The sequence below is a fragment of the Vespa velutina genome, chromosome 6, assembly GCF_912470025.1.
Source record: "Vespa velutina chromosome 6, iVesVel2.1, whole genome shotgun sequence".
Lineage (NCBI taxonomy): Eukaryota > Metazoa > Arthropoda > Insecta > Hymenoptera > Vespidae > Vespa > Vespa velutina.
This window is the reverse complement of record NC_062193.1, coordinates 1,971,577-1,991,909: the sequence shown is the minus strand read 5'-3', so window position 1 is coordinate 1,991,909 and position 20,333 is coordinate 1,971,577. Positions and strand designations below refer to the sequence as shown.

The window sequence follows — 20,333 nt, the reverse complement described above, 5'->3', positions numbered from 1 at the left end:
CAGGTACCTCTAAGAGTTTTTCGAATCTACATACGGTATACGAGAACGCAGCAGTTATGAGCATAGTCTTCTTCCTCCTCTTCTTCTTTTTATAGAAAGTTCTTGTTATATTTTTTATTGTTTTGTTATTTAAACAAACAACAATGATGATTATGGAGATATATTTTAAGATTTTCTTTTTTTTTTTTTTTTTTCTTTTCTTATAGGTCCAGATAGAAGAATCTTTTCTAATAATTTTAATTTTCTCTTTCTTATTATAATTTCTTGGAAAATAAGAACATTTTTCTTCTTTTTTCCTCTCAACGATTTCTTTGAATTGATTTCACTATATTTCTTTTCTTCAAGAAAATGTACAGATAGTGAACTTCGTTCGCAGCGAAAAATGTGAAAAATTGGCGGACCTGTTATTACAAACTCCGGATAAAATCATTTTTCGCCATGTATCTTGAGAAAGGTACGCGTGAACTTGTATGGATGTGTTTTATGTGTCTGTTTAATTTTTCGCGTAATCATATTTCTCTCTGTGTATATGTGTCTATATAATATGCATGCGCGTGCGCGCGCGCACATGTGTGTAAGAAGACGCGAGAGCAAATTCTTTCGCAGGTAATTCGATAAAAGAGTGTCGATTATGTGTCTCTATTAAAATGCATAGTGATTGGATGCGTTTATGATCACACAGCAAGCGAATTATTTAGTTAATATTTTGTTATTTTAACGATATTTAAATATTTATCAACTGACATCTTTCTCTCATTATTTTCTTTTTTGCTTTTTTTTTTTATATCTTTCTATTCTTTCATTCATTTTTTACTCCTGTCATAGTGCTTAAATAAAGTGACTTTGAAATATTATTTACGAATAAAACGTGTTTGCAAATCGAAATCTTTTTCCTTTTTTCCCGCTCCATTCTATTCTTTTTTCTTTATTTTTTTTTTCATTTCTTTCTTTCTTTATTCGTTTAAACGGATTTTTCTTCATTTATTATTATTATTATTATTATTATTATTATTATTATTATTATTATTATTATTATTATTTTTATTATTATTATTTCTATTATTATTATTTTTATTATTATTATTACCATTATTATTATTATTATTATTATTATTATTATTATTATTATTATTATTATTATTATTATTATTATTATTATTATTATTACTACTATTACTATTATTATTATTATTATTATTATTATTATTATTATTACCTCAGATATACCCGTTCGGTGTGGTCGAGTGAACCAGAGGGAATCTCTTTGTATACTCGTTTATTTTTATAAGTTTTAATAATTATCGGCTGACGTGCTAGCAAGCCGAGAAAGTTCGATTATCTAATTAATCGATAAAAGTTGGTCGAGCATGTAGGACAGATTCGAAAGAAACGGTACAAGAAGATAGAGAGGATTTTAACGCAAGATCCGGCGTTAAATATTCTTTTCTATTATTTTCTTCTTCTTTTTTCTCTTCTATAGTCACAAAATCGAAAATAATATAATCATCCATAGTGATTCGAGAGAACTTGAAAAATCGATTTATAAAGACCGATTAATAAAGAATGTGTTTTCGAGTTAATCGTGAAATCGAATCGAATTTTTCGTTTTCTTAAGTTATTTGGCAAATTTTATCGACCAATATACGGTCACGTCCTTTTTTTCTACATTTTATACTCATCGAACACTACCGGATACTTCCTCATCGATCCTGTTAAAAGAAAATAAAAAAAAAATATGGAAACAAACATAAAATCGTCATTAAAAAGCTCGTGTGCGCGACCGTCCGTTTTAACAAAATGCCACCGGAATATATATATATATATTTAAAAAAATGATAAATTCGAGAACGACGATGACGGTAAAAATAGCTCAGACGAATTTACGTCGTTTCGAGAATCATTCTCTTCTTTTCAGATTTTGTTATAATAATAATATAATAATAATAATAATTATTATTAATGTTATTTTCTTTCATTTTCTTTTTTTTCTTTTTTTTCTTTGTATTTTCACTGTTTCGCGCAAAAGATTGGAGCGAGAAGAGGAAGGGAAGCGGTGATTTATATTTCGATCATCGAGTAGAAAAATGTCTGTCACAAAATATCGTTTATCTCTGTCGATAAAGTTAGCGTTAACCTTTTTTTTCTTTTCTTTTTCGTTTTTTTTTTTTCATTTTTTTTTTTAAAGGAGGATCAATTGCTGCATTGCATACACGGGCACAGATTTATAATCTTTGGGTTAATTATTCTGCATGGTTTTGCGCCAAACATCGATGGTCAGCTATTTTTTTTTTTTTTTTTTTTCCCCATTTTCTTTAACCTTCCATTTTTTCTTATCATCATCAATCTATCGGCATGTAAGTACACGACGAAGCGAAAAAATCAATTACGTATTTCTATGTATAATATATGTGTATATAATATATATTATTATATTCGAGGTGTGAAGGGACGGCCGTGTCGTTCACATTCCCTCTCTTATTCTTATCTTTTTTCTCCCTTTCTCCCTCTCTCTCTCTTTCTTTTTTATTTTCCATCTTTTATTTACCTCTGGTTCACTTTGTAAAAAGGACAACGCGCGAAGCTGTGTTCGAATCGGCAAAAGAATTTTGGCTCTTCACGGTTAGCAACGTTTCAAATATAACACCAAAGCGTCATCGAAACTTGTTCATTTTTTCTCTCTCTCTCTCTCTCTCTCTCTCCTTTCTTTGTCTATCTCTTTATCTCTATTTTTCTTTCTTTCTCTTCCTTCATATACATACTTCCTTTCGGCGGATATGAAAAGGTGGCTTTTAGTGCGGTCTCCACGAAATGTTGTTCATACCGTGGAAATGACGCTTCAGACTGCTGCCGTCGGCCCAGGGGGAGTTGAGATACTCGTCGTCATCGTTTTGCTCAAGTTGCTGAAACAGAATGATACGTCAGAGTTAGCGTGACGTCACTATTTAATACGCTCGTACGTATTTTCGTTCTCTGCAATTCTGTTGAAATTCAATCGATCGAAAAACGCGTAGAGAGAAACATTGGGAAGAAAATATGGGGGAAGGAGGAAGGAAGGGTGGGAAGGAGGAGGAGGATGCAAACGTGTAAGCTGTAACGAATCCATGCCTTTTCGTGAGGGGTGGCCATTCTGAAACGAGGAGAGTCCTGGTGTTAGATTCAAGGGTGGGGCGTAGATAGTTGGGTCAGAATCGATGTTTGCGTCCTTGCTTGCTGCTTGGTTGTTCGCTTACTTGTTCTGGATATCTTCTTTCACGTATCCCTCAAATCGAGGATTTATTACAGTAGATATATATAAAGTATATAGTGGAGAATATATTGAGATCGTAGAAAAAAATTTTATAACTCGTTGAAATTCGTTTCTATGATTCATGATTACAAGATTTTGATTTAAAAGGTATTTCAATTTCGAAAGTGTGTCTGTCTCTTTAACGAAAGAATTTTTTTTCGATTTATACAATTAACATTTGTAATTTATTTAATGTGTATGATTTTTTAAACGTTTTACGTAATTCATTGAAATAAATAGATATTTATATATATATATATATATATATATATATATATATATATATATATGCATGCAAATTAGTTGCGACCGTAATTATTTTATTTAATGTGAAATGTCGCTTTATTTAAAAATAGGACAATTGGTATATCTAGTGTACGTTCGTAAGCGATTTATTTCAATTATCATGTTAAAGTAACAATTATAAAGACAGATTGTTAATATCTTTTTATCGTCGCGTATATTCATCGATTTTTCAAAGGAGAAATTAGTATTCCGATTTGGGCGTTGGCAGCACTCGTGAAACCGAATGCTTTCGAGAGAAAGGAGAACAAGTACTTTTAGATGGAGGACAGTCTAATTTAAAAATGGTTGGTTAGTTTTCATTTTTCTTTCTTTTTTCTCCTCCAAATATCTCTATCTCGATTTATTATATATTTCAATTTATCTTTGTCAGTACATATTATCTTCCTCTTAGTTATCCTCATTCTAGAGAATCGACGATCTTACATGTACAAATAGAATGGAAATTCCTCGTTCAAAGATAATTCTTGTGGAGTCGTTGAATCTTGAAGATCCATACGAAACGGTATTAATTTCTGTGTGGAAATTGGTTATATCGTAGAAAGAAGGATTGATTGTTCCTTGGGGTATCCAGAATAGATTGAACAAAGAAAGAGAGTAAGCGAGCGAGAGAGAGAGAGAGGGAGAGAGAGAGAGAGAGACAGAAAAATATATGATGGAGAATTCCAGAACAAAAGAAGAACACATGCATTCAAGTTGACCTCTGTTCATAGGACGTATCTGTTCTCTTTTTCTGTTGTCCCTCACAAATAAGCATCAAGTAAAGTAGTATACCGTGTTCATGCGTTAAATCGTTCCTCGCGAAATTATCGACGCGACGGTGGCCTTTCTTCTCATCTACGACGATCGAAGTAGCTTTTAAAAATGTATAAAGTTTTACCCCTCGATGTCGTTCATGAAGGTTTAGCTTGAGTATTTTTTATGACGGGAAATTCTAGCAAAGACTTTATGTACCAGACGATCGATAGGTTTGATCTCGTTGGAAAAAAAATAAAAAAACAAAAAAAAAAATAAAAGAAAATAAATAATTTACTTCACTCGATCTTACTAAATTAACCATTCGGATAAAATACCGCAGTCATTGGCATAGAGTCAAGTGTATAAGCCAATAAAATATCTTCTTCTGTCCCTTTGTTTTTCTTCTTTTTTTTCGTATCTCTTTTTTTATACACACAATCGTTGATTAAACTGACATGATATATTTTAGCAAATTTGGTGTTCTCGAAATTATCTATTCCTTTCGATTAATTCTTTCAATCAGAGGAAAAATATAAAAGTACTCAAAAATCACCCGGTATATAGAATACAGAATCGGGATAAAACGTGGCTAGGGAACGATGGTGTGTGTGTGCGTGTGCGCGATTGGAGTGTTTCACGATAGACAGCACGTCGCCGTTTTACTTCTTTATACAATGTATATGTATGTATGTGCATAGGATATACATACACACACATACACATACGCGCCAGCACGCAAATACACATATACATATGCTTCAAGTTTCTATGGGGTATGAGGATTGTTATTTCTAACGATAAAGGATACGTCATTATGTCGATTAATTTTCACCCCAGATATTGCCGGCATCGTTAAACTGAAAAATAAAAAGGAATCGACATAACGATGCTCAAAAGCCTTTAACCCTTTTCTTTTCTTCTCTCTCTCTCTCCCTCTCTCTCTCTCTCTCTCTCTCTCTCTCTCTCTCTCTCTTTCTCTCTCTTTTTTTTTCTCGTTTAAATTCCTGACCGCGATTTAATTTGTAAACGAATTAAAAAATTTTTCGAATAAATAAAAGAAGATATCGTGATAAACGTCGTTCTTTAATTCTAGACGTATCCTTTTTATTTATGTATACACATACACACGTATATATATACGTAAACATACACACACACATATATATATACATACATACATATATACGTATGTATTTATTCATTGTACATGGAAACGCGAGCTCTTGGCACGAAACTAGACTGCAAGACGCCATCGCCGGGGTATAGTGTATATTATGATGGTTAACTGCTGCCAAGTTGGCTGTACAACACCGGTAGAAACATCTGGAAATTTTCAGGCGACGTTCAGCTAATATCCTAACATAAATCAGTAATCTAGCGTATAAAATTTTCAAATGGCAAAATAACATTACATATATTGCAAAAATACTGACTTTTACTATCGATATTCGTTTTTACATTCAGAATTTTATTCTTTGTAAAAATACTTCCATTTGACACGCGTTTCTTTCACAAATAGAACGTTCCAAATGAAGATCTGACTCGTTTCGAAAAATATGTTGAACTCGTGAAATTATGATCAATTCTTTTTATTTTTTTTTCTTTGTTTTTATAGAATTCTTCTCGTTTCTCCTTACTTTTTTCTTTCTTTCTTTTTTTTTTTTTTTTTTTAATTTTATGCATAAACGTTGGTACGTTTATCAAATTGTCCTTTCGTTGGTAATTCCCTAACTTTTTCGTTAGGATTTCATAAATTCCAGACGAGCTGATGTTGGAAATGTAGGAAAGAATGTCTGGGGAAAGAGTTAAAAAGTTGAAGAAACTTCGTTTTACGAGTTAAAACGACTAAGTTGATCGAGTTTATCGTCGAGATTAAAGGAGTAAGAGTTTCAGGATAATAAGATGGGAGATCGTAGTTATTTCCCAAGGCCTCGAAAACATCGATTTCGTCCTGAAAGAGGACAGGGCTAATCTAATTCGAAGCGCAGGCCGCGGTGTTTGCGTACTTAGTCCATCGGATATCCTAGCCGTGATGAGCTTAGGCCGTCGGTGAAATTGGCCGTGTAATCACGTTCGATATATCGGTGAGTACGATGTTGAAACGAGGTCTGCGAGAAAGAAAGCGAGAGAAAGAGAGAGAGAGAGAGAGAGAGAGAGGAGAGAGAGAGAGAGAGAGAGAGAGAGATATTGTTACGTGGCTACTATAATATTTATATACTGTATATACACATATAGAAATTGCGGACAATACGCGTTTCTGCTTCGGGTATTGAATGGTGGCTTTCGAAAGGAAATCGCGAACTATGCGATTTTCTATGATACATCTATTCCCTCACCATTAGCTTTAGTTAGTAACACCTTATGAAAGAAATTCCCCTCTCTCTCGGCTATATATTTATACATGAGTAAAATTCTCCTCCTCAATTTCTTGACCGTGAACCACTTGTACTTTCTCGCTCGATTTATTTTACCTCGTTATTTAGTAGTTAACTCACGAAAATATATTATGCACGCAAAAGGCTTTTAAATATATTCATAATCGAGATATAATGTGAATATATACCTGTATATATATGTATATATATATATGTATGTATTTATTTATTTATTTATGTATATCGTAAGCTTTATGTTTTCTTCAGAAGGAAAGATAGAGGAGTAGAAAGGATTAATAAAATCGTTTGTGAAGCCTTAAATAATATCAGCTTGTAAAGAATATTAAAAACATGAAGACTTTAGCTTGACCACACTGTCACTGTCTCTCTCTCTCTCTCTCTCTCTCTCTCTCTCTCTCTCTCTTTCTCTTTCTATCTACCTATCTATATATTTATCTCTCTTTGTTTTTCTCGTCTTAATGTGGTTAGTTTTTAAAGCGATTATGTTGCGATTCAAGTCGAGACAATTCTCTTTACAAATCTATCATGTTTCGTCGGTAAATCGAGCAGAAGCCCCATCGAACGTAAGTATACCGGAAAATGACGCGAGTATAAATGCTTCCCGTAAATGGTGAACAGCAGGAGTAGTAGTAGTAGTAGTAGTAGTACGTTAAAAGCCAGCCAAGTGTCGCATGATCGACATTTATTTTCACTCGATTGGACAATAAGCTTCGTAACATACACGTGTGCCACGAGAAAATATTATTAACCATAAACTCCAACGGCAATCGGATTTACCCTTAAACGACCTTTATATATCGATGTCTAAAAAGAATATATATATATATATATATATATATATATATATATATATATAGAGAGAGAGAGAGAGAGAGAGAGATAAATTATCTTCCTTTTTTTTTTTAAAGAAAGAAAAGTCGAGTCGATTTCTCTCAAATTACACAATTCGTATTGTTTGGCTTACCCCTGAACCGAGAGCGAGTTGGGTATGCCATCGAGACTCTCCCTACTGATGTCATCAGCCATCGCGACCTTGAGCTGATGACCGAAACTCGCCAAGTCCTCCCTAAAAGCTTCGCTTCCAGGCGTAAGGGCACCGCTCGTGGGCGGCAGAGGCGTACCGTTGCTTCCATCGCCCTCGGCGCCCTCCTCTCCTTCCTCCCCGCCAACAAGGGCCTCCTCGTCTTCGTTGTAGATCTTGAAGTAGGCGATGGTGAGGTATATCACCGAGATTATGAAAGACGGTATCGGAATTGCCATTGCGTACACCAGGTTCATATACACCTGGAGAATGCATTTTGCGCAGCGACTGTCAGCTTGATTCTTTCTATATTTTCTTCGGTCTGTTTCTTTTTTTTCTTTTCTTTCATTTTTTTTTTTTTTAGTTTACGATTAACATGAATGAACACTTATTTAACAATTACTTTAATGAATAAAGGAAAAATGAAAACAGCGTTTAATCGAATATATGGAATTGTCGAAGTTATTTTGTGTTTGTACTAAATACTTGTACTAATTGTTGTAATTAAAAAGAAAAAAGAAGAAGAAATAAACTTGTTGTTCTTTACGATATTTCGCAATATATTCTTTCTCTGAAACGGGGGTATGTATAATCGATCGTCGTAAATAAAATGCGACAAATATGTTAGGCGAACGAAACGAAACCAAAGGAAAATGAAACGAAAAAGGAACGAAAACGAACGTTTGTATAGATGGAGATGTCGGAGTTATTTCGTGCTCGTACTACTGCGTCGATATCTTCCCAGATCTTTTTAGTTTCTTTTTTGTTTTCTTTTTTACTTCTCATGGACGCGATATAGATAAATCGGCGCAAAGATAAAGGTCGATAAAATAAATATGAAAACGTTTGCGCGGACGATAGAAGGCTGTAAGGAAGGGAGAAATCATTGCGTAGATTGAAAACGATAGGAATGGAAATGTCGGAGATATTTCGTGTACATACCATTGCACGAACGAAATATATAATATATTGCATTTCCACGATTCCTTTCTATCAATAATATCTTTATTCTCAATTTTATTTTTCCTTAAGTGAGAAAGCAAAACTAAAAAAATTTATAGGAAGTTTTGTAAAAATTCCGCTCGTTCTCTATTTTCCGATCCATCTCATCCTATTTCATGACAGACAAAAGTCAGGCCATTCGTTTCTTCGAGAATGCATTGTATTCGTACTGTACTACGTAGAGATGTAGCTATGTTTCATGTCGACGTAATCGGAATCCCACTGTCTTCCCTCTCTTTTTCTTTCATCTCTTTCTCCCTCTCTCTCTCACTCCCACGTGAACGTTTATACGCCTACAACGTACGCGAGAAGAGTACGAGAAAAATCGCTTTCTCTCGCGAGATGTGTGCAAACACTATGCCTTCGTGACTGCTTTTCGCCTCTCGAAGGCCTTCGCTTATAAACGCTGACTCGAATCGTACGCGTCCGACGACCGATTGTACATTATATACATACTTAAATATATATGTATATATATGTATGCATGTGTATATATATATATATATGTATGCATGTGTATATGTATATGTATGCATGTGTATATACATGTATGTATATATGTATATATGTATGTATGTATGTATGTTGTATGTATGTATGTATGTATGTATGTATGTATGTATGTATGTATGTATGTATGTATGTATGCATACATATAATACGGATACACAAGTTCCTACATTTCTGTCTTCTTTCTTTTTCTTCGTTCCTTTTTTCTTTTTCTTCGTTCCTTCTTTCTTTTTCTTCGTTCCTTCTTTCTTTTTCTTTCTTTCACTCTTTCACTCTCCTCTCTGAAATTTCATTTTTACCAGAGTACTCTTGAGACTTTTCCCTTTTTACGATTGAGAGATATTTTTCTACGAAACACCGTCGAATAATTTCTTTTTCCGTTTTCCATTTGCTCTGTCTCTTTCTTCAGTTTTCCCTGGCATGAGTTGTCACGAAATAGAATAGAGTTAATACTTATACTTTCTATTTACTGCCGAAATACATATAAATAACAATTTAATGATAATATCTTTCATTTTTTTCTTTCCTCTTTTTTATTCTTTTTTCTTTTCTTCCCCCACCTCTTTTTTGCGGATATACAGATTGCAATTAATGTTCATACAATTATTAATACATCAAATTTCAATCTATTGAATGCTCGATGTGCTTTAAAAAAAGAAAAGAAGAAGAAACTTAAACTAAAAATTATCTCGTTTCCTCTTTTGTTATATAAATTCATATTGAATGAAAAAGAGAAGTAGGATATTTAAATGTTTCGTGAAATGAAAGAAGATACGTAGAAAAAAGTAATTAGAAGGTAGAAAAGAATTTTGCCCTTTTTCTCTTTTACATTCTTCTTTTAACGATGAACGAACGAACTTAAGACGAATTCAGACGTGGTTATTAAGGGAGAGGGAGAGGGAGAGAGAGAGAGAGAGAGAGAGAGAGAGAAAGCGACGAGGGAGGATAAGGGGTGATTGCGACGGAAGATTCTCCATGTCCTAATTAGCGGCGACGTAAATCTACGTTAATAGAAACGACCGTAAGCGTTTGAGAAACTGTCGAATGAGACACTTCGAGCTGCATAACGGTAGCATGAATAGGAAACCTGAATAGGTACCTGCAGTATATCGATTCTCAAAAGGCCGTCGTTCCTTCCAATGTTGAACTCCTGCAAAAGTTGCACCACGTGTAACTCTTGTAGTCTGTATATTGCAACATACGTACGTATGTCTGTGTAAAAATATCTGTGTACGTGCGTTAGTTAAAATAAGAAAGGATAAGTCGCATGGGTCGACGGATTTAGCTTGATACATTTAAATCGACTGGAAAAGTCAATTCAATATTTTTTTTCTCTTTTTCCTTTTTTTTTCTTTTGTTTCTTTTTTTTCTGCGAATTTTGTTCGTCGAATATCATTTTCGTGGTAATAGAATTTATCGATTAATAAAGTATTTCGTTCTTGTTTGGTTCTAGAGGTTTTTCTTTGAAATCGCAGTAGTACGAGTCAACGATAATCCCGACTATCAGCTTACATACACTAACCGACCGACAGACCAATAGTACGTTTTTGATCCCGTTGATTTTTCTTCGACGATAATAACTCCTGAAGAAAATTTTCGAGGTAAAACTGAGGCAAAGAATAGGATAAGGATCGAAATACGTAGGCAATACGTTCACGTGTGTTATCACATAACCTAACCTGTCGAGGTCGTCGCGTTCGATCGTTTTCTGTGCGACAAACAAAGTGACCTCATTTTCTTTCACGTGGATCACATAAACCATACGTACACGCACAGGCTAGAAGAAGGAGAATAAAATTGGAAACTTGTGTAGAAAAATTAGAGAGGGGAAAGCGTTGATGTTGGAGGTAGTGAAGGGCTGGGGATGGAAGAAAGGATTTAGATATGGAAAAAAGACACAAACGTTAAATGAGAATGCGAAAGCGTGGAGAGACCTGCCACATGTCGAGTTCGCTGATGACTATTCCGGGATCCACTTTGGAGTAGTAACAGCTAAAGTTATGCCCTATGTTGGCATACTGCTGGTAGAAAATACTGCAATTCAGCACTGGAGGGTATCCACAGCCTTTTACGTTCGGGAACAGCTTGGCCCCAGTGAAGTACCACTCGGAGTCGTTGCCCATGAGACCTGCGAACTTCGTTTCGTTATCGCCGAGCAACGATCTTACTTGGCTGCTGAGAGACGTTAAGTAAAGAGCTTCCAAAAGAGTTGTGTTCTAACGGTTGTCCTTCGTTCTCTCGTAAATTTCAAATCATGATTTGTTTGTTCAAGAGACAGAGAGAGAGAAAGAGAGATAGATAGATAGATAGAGAGAGAGAGAGAGAGAGAGAGAGAGAGAGAGAGAGAGAGAAAGAGAGAGAGAAAGAGAGAGAGAGAGAGAGAGAGAAAGAGATGAATTTGAGACTAACGAAGGACACCGGGTGCAGGTTTGTACCTGTAGGGAAGGGTTTCGGCAGTCCTGCATCGTCGTCCTCAGCGAAATCTTCATCGTCGAGATCTTCGATGTAATCGTAGTCTCTGGGAGCCCGTTCATAACGCGGTTTTTTAAACCTCGTACTGTCTTCGTCGTCCTCGACACCTCCTACCGCTCTGCCTCCCTCAAATGGTCCAGCTTCATCCTCGGAGGATGTATTAATCGGTAGCTTGTAGTTGACGCGTATTTGCGTGCAATCATACAACTCCTTGGTGCAACCCTCTCTACATGATGTCCATGAGCAGTTGCTCGTACCTGAACTCAACGATCAACGTACGTTCATGGAATAAGAACGTCGCGAGGTCACTCGTAGCTTCGATACTAAGTCAAACGAGTTAGCCGAAATAACATTCGAGAGACGAAAAACGATCGGAGGAATGATTGACGATTCGGAAAAGATCGATATCTATTCTCATATACCTAATAATAATTTTGACGAATAATAGAGAGATTGAACGATGAAGCATTGTGTGACCTCGAGGATAATAACGAAGACATTACGTACGTACGTAGATAATAAGAATTAAGAAATATATAAGAAACGTGCACACAAACGAGATTTTCGTCATTTAGATGCGAATTATCCCTGACTAGATAAACAATCTTGTTACGATCTATTCGTTAAAGAATTTCTCTTGAAAGGATCAGCTTGATCATTTTATTCGAATAAGAAAACAATGGGAGGAATACGAATAACTACGTTTAATTGAAAATTCTTTCGAAAAAGAAATCACGAGAATGAGCAAATAATGAAAGACAATAAGAACTGACATGATCATGTACCGATCATACACTCTAATATCAAACGATCATTCACTTTAATGAGATCCCGAGATCTTAAGTTGCTTATCGACGTTCTCCGAAGGTACCTAACATATACGTCGAGGTGTCTAGACATCGAGTAGCAAAAAAGTCGAGTACTCGATTGTACTATAACCACCCACTCTCACCTAGCCCCCTTCTCTATATACGATGACATTCGAGAGTGAAGTCAAGTGTATTAGAATGAGGGTTAACAAAACAGCGAAAAAGTACTGCGGGGCATGAATAAATATATGGATCATTGGAGACCAGCTTAGATATCATGAGTAAAAAGAATTCAAAACCAGTTGCGTCGATCTTAATTCCCATCATTTAAAGATTTTTTCTTTCTTTCCCTTTCTCTCTTTTCTCTCTCTCTCTCTCTCTCTCTCTCTCTCTTTCTGTCTCACTCTTTCTCTTTATTTATCTATCTCTTTTATTCTAAACCATTAATTCTTTATTATCGATGTCAGTCTTATTAATGCTTAAAAAAAAAAGAAAAAATAAGAAAAAAGTGTTGGAAATGTTCCATCAGAAAAAAAGAAAGTTGAGATTTCATTCTATCATTATAAAACGTTTCTATGGTTATAATGATGGCGGTAGATTCTTTGATCCGTGATAACAAGATCGGCACAAGTGGCGGAGAACCCTGATAGCAAAGAAAATCGTTCGTGTGGTACGAGTTCGTTCGTTCATTAAACTTTTTTCAAACGAAAATTCAACGAAGAAAGGAGAGAGATATATCTATATATCTATATACATACATATGTACATATACATATACATATACATATATATATGTATATATATATAAATATATATATACATAGACAAAGAGAGGAAGATAAAGAGATAGGGACTTTTCATGCATTCCGGAAGTAACTCAGAGAATTGCACGAGACATACATACATAAGTAAATATACATATCTCCATATATATATACAGGTGTATATATATAATTATATTATACACACACACACGCACATGCACTGACAAATACAAAGAAAATGACGAATCGTGGAATATTTGAAGCTATCGCATGCACACGTGTTCGTGTTCTATTAATTCAATCTCGTGTATATACGAGAAGAACGAAGATGCTTGGAAAATGTAAAGGCACGGCTAAATTGAGAGTCGAGTCAAACGTTTTTATAAAACGTTTATTTGGAAAGAAATTCCTTCGACATTTTTCTGTTCGATTTTTTTCAAACAAAAATTTTTTTATTAAAAAATTCATTGTTGATCCTTTGTTCGGTCCTGACGTGCCTCAATAAAATTGAACAGAAATTTTTCCACTAAGAAGACGATCATTAATGTTGGTAAACGAATCGGATACAATAATAAGTGAACCCCTTCGTACAACCATTTCTAACGACAAAGATTTTTCTATTTATCTAAAAAGCAACGTTTCTATAATATACGAAATAATTACATGATTTAATATATGTAAAATGAACGTATAATCACGCTTTTGCCTTTATAGGACGGAACAAAACACTCGATGTTTAATACGAACGATTAATATTACATCAAACGAATTAATATTTATGAAGGACTTTGTTCATTAAAAACGAAATTAAAAACAAAAAGTTGTAATCCATTGATGTTTAATTATTTAATATCATGTACCTTTTAACATATTACTATCATCAATATAGGAACATATGTATCAAGTTTGCTCAGCTTCACTTAAAAAAGCGATTAACTGATAGCAGGTACATATAATAATCTATGTAATAGAATGTACTTGAAATAATTCTTATAGTTAACTTGACAAACTGTGATAAAATGAAATACTTTGAGAATATTTATTTGACTTAAATTTATACACTATTCATATTGTTTTTTTGAAAAGTGTTTGAAGTTAAATATCATATTTTTTAAAAGTATAAAATAAAAATCCTTATTTACATTTATTATCGATGACTTCTTTGTCAATCAAGCTCGTCACAAAAGTTTTCATCTATTTTTTTTTTTTTTGGACAAAGAGATTTTTCTCATCAATACGTGAAATACGAGAGAAATTATTCAAGAACTTTAAAGATCCGTTACAAATGATTTATTCATAGAACAAAGTCCTTCGTATATATATATATATATATATATATATATATATATATATATATATTTATTTATGTTCTCCTCAAAGAAACACAGGAAATCCGGAATACATGCAACGAAATAGAAAAACAACGACAGAACGAACGATACAAGGGGACAGCTAACTCGATTTTGAAAGGTAAGAAAGAAAAATGCGAATCAATGATACAGAGAAAAAAGAAAGAGAAAGAGAGAGAGGGGGTGGGAGAGAAAGAGAGGGAAGAAGATCGAATGTTTCACCTCTCCTGGACTCAACGTCGATGGTGACACACTCGGCGGGCCGAGTGTCGAACTGCATGAAGATAGTAGTGAAGGCGGGGTCGATGACGAAGGGGACCAAGAAGAGGAAGGCGAAGAGGCTGAAGGTGCTGAGGAGGATGAAGAACGCGGTCGTGTAGAACAGCAATTTCTGCAGGAACGTCTGCTTCTCCTTTTCGTCCGCCATGTCGGAGAACAAACGGCAGTGCTCGTTTCAGTAAGGAGATTCCTTCTTTTCCTTGTCGTCCTCGACTCGTTGTATTCAGCTCCGCCGTTACACAAGACGTCGAAGAGGCGAAGCAGAAGATCTGCGTTTGGACGGGATTGTTTTCTTTCTTATTCCTTTTTTTCTTTTTCTTTTTTTTAATTTTTTTTGAAACGTATATACATATATATATATATGTATATGTATATAAATAAATGAGACGCTCCTTTATCTCCAAAATTTCTCGAATTGATATCCTATCGTACTTTCGACCTTTCTGCCAAGAGGGATACGTTTTTCTTTTATTTTATTTTATATTTTCTTTTTGTTTTCTTTTTCTAATAATTTTTTTATTTTTATTTTGTTATTTTATTTATTTTTTTTTTTTTGTTTTCGACATTGACGACAAGAATTTAGTCAATGAGTTGTGCATCGAGATCGATTGATTAATTTGATCGATTAAATGTATTCCTTTGTATCGAGATATACGTGATATTCCAATGATCGAATCTTATGATATCATTGAACCTTTTATCGTTCCTTTTTTTCCTATATATGTATATATATATATATATATATATATATATATATATATATATGTATATATAGATATGTAGATATGTAGATATGTATAAACGAGTGAATATCGATATTTGGTAAATAATCTATAGATGGAAATAGAGAGAGATATGCAATATCTAATAAAGCGATGTTCTGCGAGCTCTCCATATAGCTCGAGTTTACAGATCGCCTTTAAGATCTCTACTTTACTGCCTCATATTTCAAATTCTTTCTTCGCTACTGAAAGAAATCTTGAGCTCTTTCGCTTTTGAAGAAACAAAAAAAAAAGAAAAGAAAAGAAATAAAAAGGGACACTTAAAACAAAAATGATTTTATAGGATCGTCTTGGTCTTGTGTTTCTCAATGTTTCTTCGAGCTTTCAAGAAACAAGTTAAACGACGTAGATTGATCAGCGAAGGGACTTACATTGATTAGATATTTTTAAAAGAAGATCAGGATTAAATTTGAACAGATTATACGGCCAACGCGGCAAGGAAATATTCAAGATTTCCTTGATTGGCGTATTAAGCTCATCGTTTATCGTTTTATTTTTGGGGTCAAGTATTTCCTTGGATCCTCGTTACTTTTTATTTCTTTTTCTTCCGTTGCCTTCTAACGAAGAAACGGATTGGTCCCGCGGATTTGGAGGTATGTAAAGCCACAACTAATTCATTACGCTCGATCGAGCGTGTCAACGCGTTCGGCCGACTCGAAAGTGGAGCACGCAGAGCACGCTTTCATTACATCGTTACGTATGTACAAATATATATACATACATATACCTTGTATATATATGTATATATTTATATATATATATATATATATATATATATGTATACATACATATACCTGACATTTACGTAACGACCAAAACGTTTCTAATTTAATATCAAAACGAAATGAAAATAACGAGAAAAGAGTTGATACGTTATTTGCTCGACATTGCCACTACAACTTAAACTATTTAAAAAAGAAAAAGGACAAAAATCGATGAGCTAGAAAACGATTTCTTTCTAAAACATACGAAAGGAAACTCGTATTAAAGTGAACTTACGTTTTGATAACGCAGGTCGATAAAATGTAATAAACTCGAAAAGGAAAGAAAGTATGCGTTGCATCGTAAACGAAAGGGAATCGAAGATTTCTAATCGTTTCTAAAAATATCTTTTTATTTCAAAGGATTCGAATTAGCGGATATGGTAAAGTTCGAACGAAAAGAAATATTCGTTTTTCCCAGGACAACGAGACGCGAAATGATACGTTAAGAAACGAGACGAGATGAGACGACGTGTGTCGACGTAGGTCGAAAGTAGAAGGTAAAAGCTCGAGAGCTATTTCTTTCTTCTTTTAATTTATTTCTTTTCTTTTTTTTTCTTGTTTTCTTGTTTTCTTTTTTTATTTTTTTCTTATTTTTTGCAGGAAACGGTACCCCCTATGAAGAAGAAGAAGAAGAGAAATTGACGGGGCTTGGCGCCCTCTTCCTGTGCCCCCGCATCCTGTGTTCTCTCTGTCTCTCTCTTTTTCTTTCTCTTTCGTTCTCTTTCTCTCTCCTTCTCTCTTTCTCCCTTCTGGGCTGCCCTCGCGCGTCCAACCTTCTTCCCCTCGTCCACCCGGCTTCTCCTCTCTTCACTACGCGATACTACTATTCACGGTGAGCATTTGTCCGTCTATGTCTCACTTTGATTAATTAACCATTTGATTAATTAACAAGAGGGTTATTTCTTCGAGACAATCCTCATGTCAAACGGACTTCCTTTATCTTCTATCCTTTTTCGTGGTCTCACCTTTCCACTTATATATCTCTATCCTTCCTTTTTCTCTCTCTCTCTCTCTCTCTCTATATATATATATATATATATATATATATATGTATGCATATATATATGTATATATATATGTATACATATATATATATATATATATATGTATATATATGTATATATATATATTATTTATTTTTCTCAAAAGTGATATTCGTCGTTTGATAAAATAAGAGATCGACGGATCTGATCTCGTACCGACGCAATCGTCTCGCGAGTTCGCGAATGAACGAACGTAATAAAAGCACACCGCTCTTATATTTTTCCGAAACCCTGGCCGCAGCGCCGACGGATGCCGGGCTACTGCAGTCGAGGGTACCTTTGGGCGAGCTTATTTTCTGCCGACACTGGCGCCACGACGGCATCTGGTGGCATCGACCGCCGCCACTACCACCACCATCAGTACTAGTACCAGTGCCAGCACCAGCACCACCAACACCAGCATCATCACCATCACCAGAAAGCTCCCACCTCAGAAACACCCGCGTGTAAGCTGCCTCTTCCTAGCTCCTCTTTTTTTTTCTCTTACGTTTCTCCTTTCCATCCCCTTTTATTTTCTTTTTCTCTTTCTCTCTTTCTTTCTTCTTTACCTACCCCGATGTCGTAACGACACTTCCTCTTTTTCCTCTTCCTCCATCGGCTCTTTTTTTAAATAAATCGATTAGTAAAAATTCATTCAGAAGAACATTTACACGAAAACACTCCCTCTTTTATTTCGACACTAAATAAATTCGTTTTTCTTTTTATCGAATATGTTGATTCACGCATACGTCTCTTTCTCTCTCTCTTTCTCTCTCTCTCTCTCTCTCTCTCTCTCTCTTCCTCTTTCTTTCTTTCTTTCTCTCTCCCTCTCAAAGAAAGAAGAATTTTTCTCCAATCACAATCGATCTCAATATATCGTCTAGAATTCGAAATGTATAAAAATACCAAGTGATAAACTCCAATGGTCATTCTTGGAAAATCGCCAAAGGATTTCAATGACAATTTGATTTATGAGAGCGAGAACGTTTTATCGATCGGTTCGAGATACGATTTCCTCTATTCGTTTAAATCGATTGTAGCTTTCTCCCTTTTTCTCTTTTTGTCTTTCTTTTTCATTTTTTTATCTTCATTTCTCTACGACGATGTACGTTCTTGAATCCTTTTCAAATCGCTCAGGAAATATTGAACGGATTCATAAGGAACAAATGTGTATATTCAATGATATGTATTATATGTAATATTGGAAATCTATTAAATACGAAAAGAAAGAGAGAGAAACAGAGAGAAATAAATTGATATGTAAAATATATATAATGTGACTATAATGAATTCCTTTGCATGCGCACAAGTGTCATTAAAATAATTAATAATAACAACTGTTAACGTGAATGTTAAAAGATATCTTAAGGAACTTGAAGATTAATGAAAATTAAATTATTCTGAAATTAATAACGCACAAATTTTTTTTAATCCCACGGATCATACGAAAACGCAATTGTCGGTTGTTACATTTCGGGCTAGTCTCTTTCGCATCTCAATGAATATTCTCATTCACTTTTGATGCAGTTTCCTGCATTAGGTCTTATCAATCAATGAATCAGTCAATGATGAAAACATGTTAAAGATAGTGCAATTGCCATTAAAAAGGACAAACATTGAAGTAGAAGTCTAGTTCGATGTTAAGCACGCTTTCCATTATGGTTGCGATACGTGACTCTGGGTTAAAAGTAGAACGAAATATGAACGAGGAGTAAGAGAGATAAGCGGGAAAGAAGGAAAGAGAGAAAAAAGGGTGGGAGGGGGAGGAGGAAAAGAGGATAAAGCTCTCATTTCGCGATCATCAAACTCGATTATAAAGCTCTGAGAGACTCTGCTTCGAAGACTGTTTTCTCCTTCGTTTCCTCCCTTTTCTTTATTCTTCCTCTCATTCCTAATTTCTTCCGTGAAGTTGATAAATCGATACGTCATCGGCGATATCGCCTTCATCGCGTGTCCCTCGAAGAATTTACACTGAGACTAGAGATATCGAAAAGAAGAAAAAGAAAACAGAAAAAAGATGTAATCTTAAGATCTCTAACTTAATGCGAGATATATGAGAAATTAAAAAAAAGAAAATAAATAAAAACGTAAGAAAAGTAATGCCGATATTTCCCTACTTAAGATCGTTCAAGTGAGTGAATAAGTAGTTGTTTTGTTAAGACGAGAGAACTTAACACGTGTTTTCTCGCGAGCTTTTAGTGAGCTTTTGTCAATCGATCGAAAGATACAGTGCTTTCAACGTACGACCAAGTGTTCTCTGCTTTCGTTAACACTCGAATATGAAGTGGGTAGTCGCTAAAGCCTTTCTCTCTCTTTCTCTCTCTTTCTCTCTCTCTCTCTCTCTCTCTCTCTCTCTCTCTCTCTTTCTCTTTCTCTTTTTCTCTTCAAGTCAAACAATAGGGCATCGAAAGATCGATTAAAATAGATCTATAGAACGAGTTACTGCTGGCGCAACGTAATAACGAAAACATTCTATCATGATCTTTCCTTATTTTTACCCTACCATTGATGAATTCAAAATCGAGTACACTTGACTAATTTTCGAAAATACCGAGATCGTTGCTCTAAAACGAAATATCTCCTGCAAAAACCACTTTCGTTCGTTTCCTGATAAACGTTCTTAAGGATGTTTTAGATGTTTCGCAAAGCTACATTGCTTATTTACTTCTCGAATCTAAAGATAAATTATTAAAAAAAAAAAAAAAAAAAACGAAGAATTTTTTCGAACGGCAACATTTAATCTTGTTATTTATATAGATATTTACGATGATTCAAGCGCTAATAGGTTAACACCGGACATTAAAAAACATCTATGATCGAACATTGATAACGTTGA

The 20,333-nt window shown here is 34.6% G+C and overlaps 1 protein-coding gene across 10 annotated transcripts; it reads right to left on the bottom strand.

The window, feature by feature from the left end:
* Positions 1-1,470: 1,470 nt before the first annotated feature.
* LOC124950105 (protein tipE) lies at positions 1,471-17,836 on the bottom strand. 10 transcript variants are annotated; one of them, XM_047496347.1, is made up of 7 exons: positions 17,675-17,836; positions 16,711-17,493; positions 14,873-15,198; positions 11,692-11,985; positions 11,191-11,384; positions 7,688-8,007; positions 5,276-5,683 (listed from the first exon to the last, which is right to left on the bottom strand). In XM_047496347.1, the coding sequence occupies exons 3-7, from the start codon at positions 15,075-15,077 to the stop codon at positions 5,359-5,361; spliced, it is 1,338 nt and encodes a 445-aa protein (XP_047352303.1). In that variant the 5' UTR covers positions 15,078-15,198; positions 16,711-17,493; positions 17,675-17,836; the 3' UTR covers positions 5,276-5,358. The 10 variants fall into 10 exon arrangements, with proteins under 10 accessions (XP_047352307.1, XP_047352309.1, XP_047352305.1 ...); XM_047496344.1 differs by having other exon boundaries at positions 17,086-17,493; XM_047496351.1 differs by lacking the exon at positions 5,276-5,683 and adding an exon at positions 1,471-2,900 and having other exon boundaries at positions 14,873-17,493.
* Positions 17,837-20,333: the final 2,497 nt, after the last annotated feature.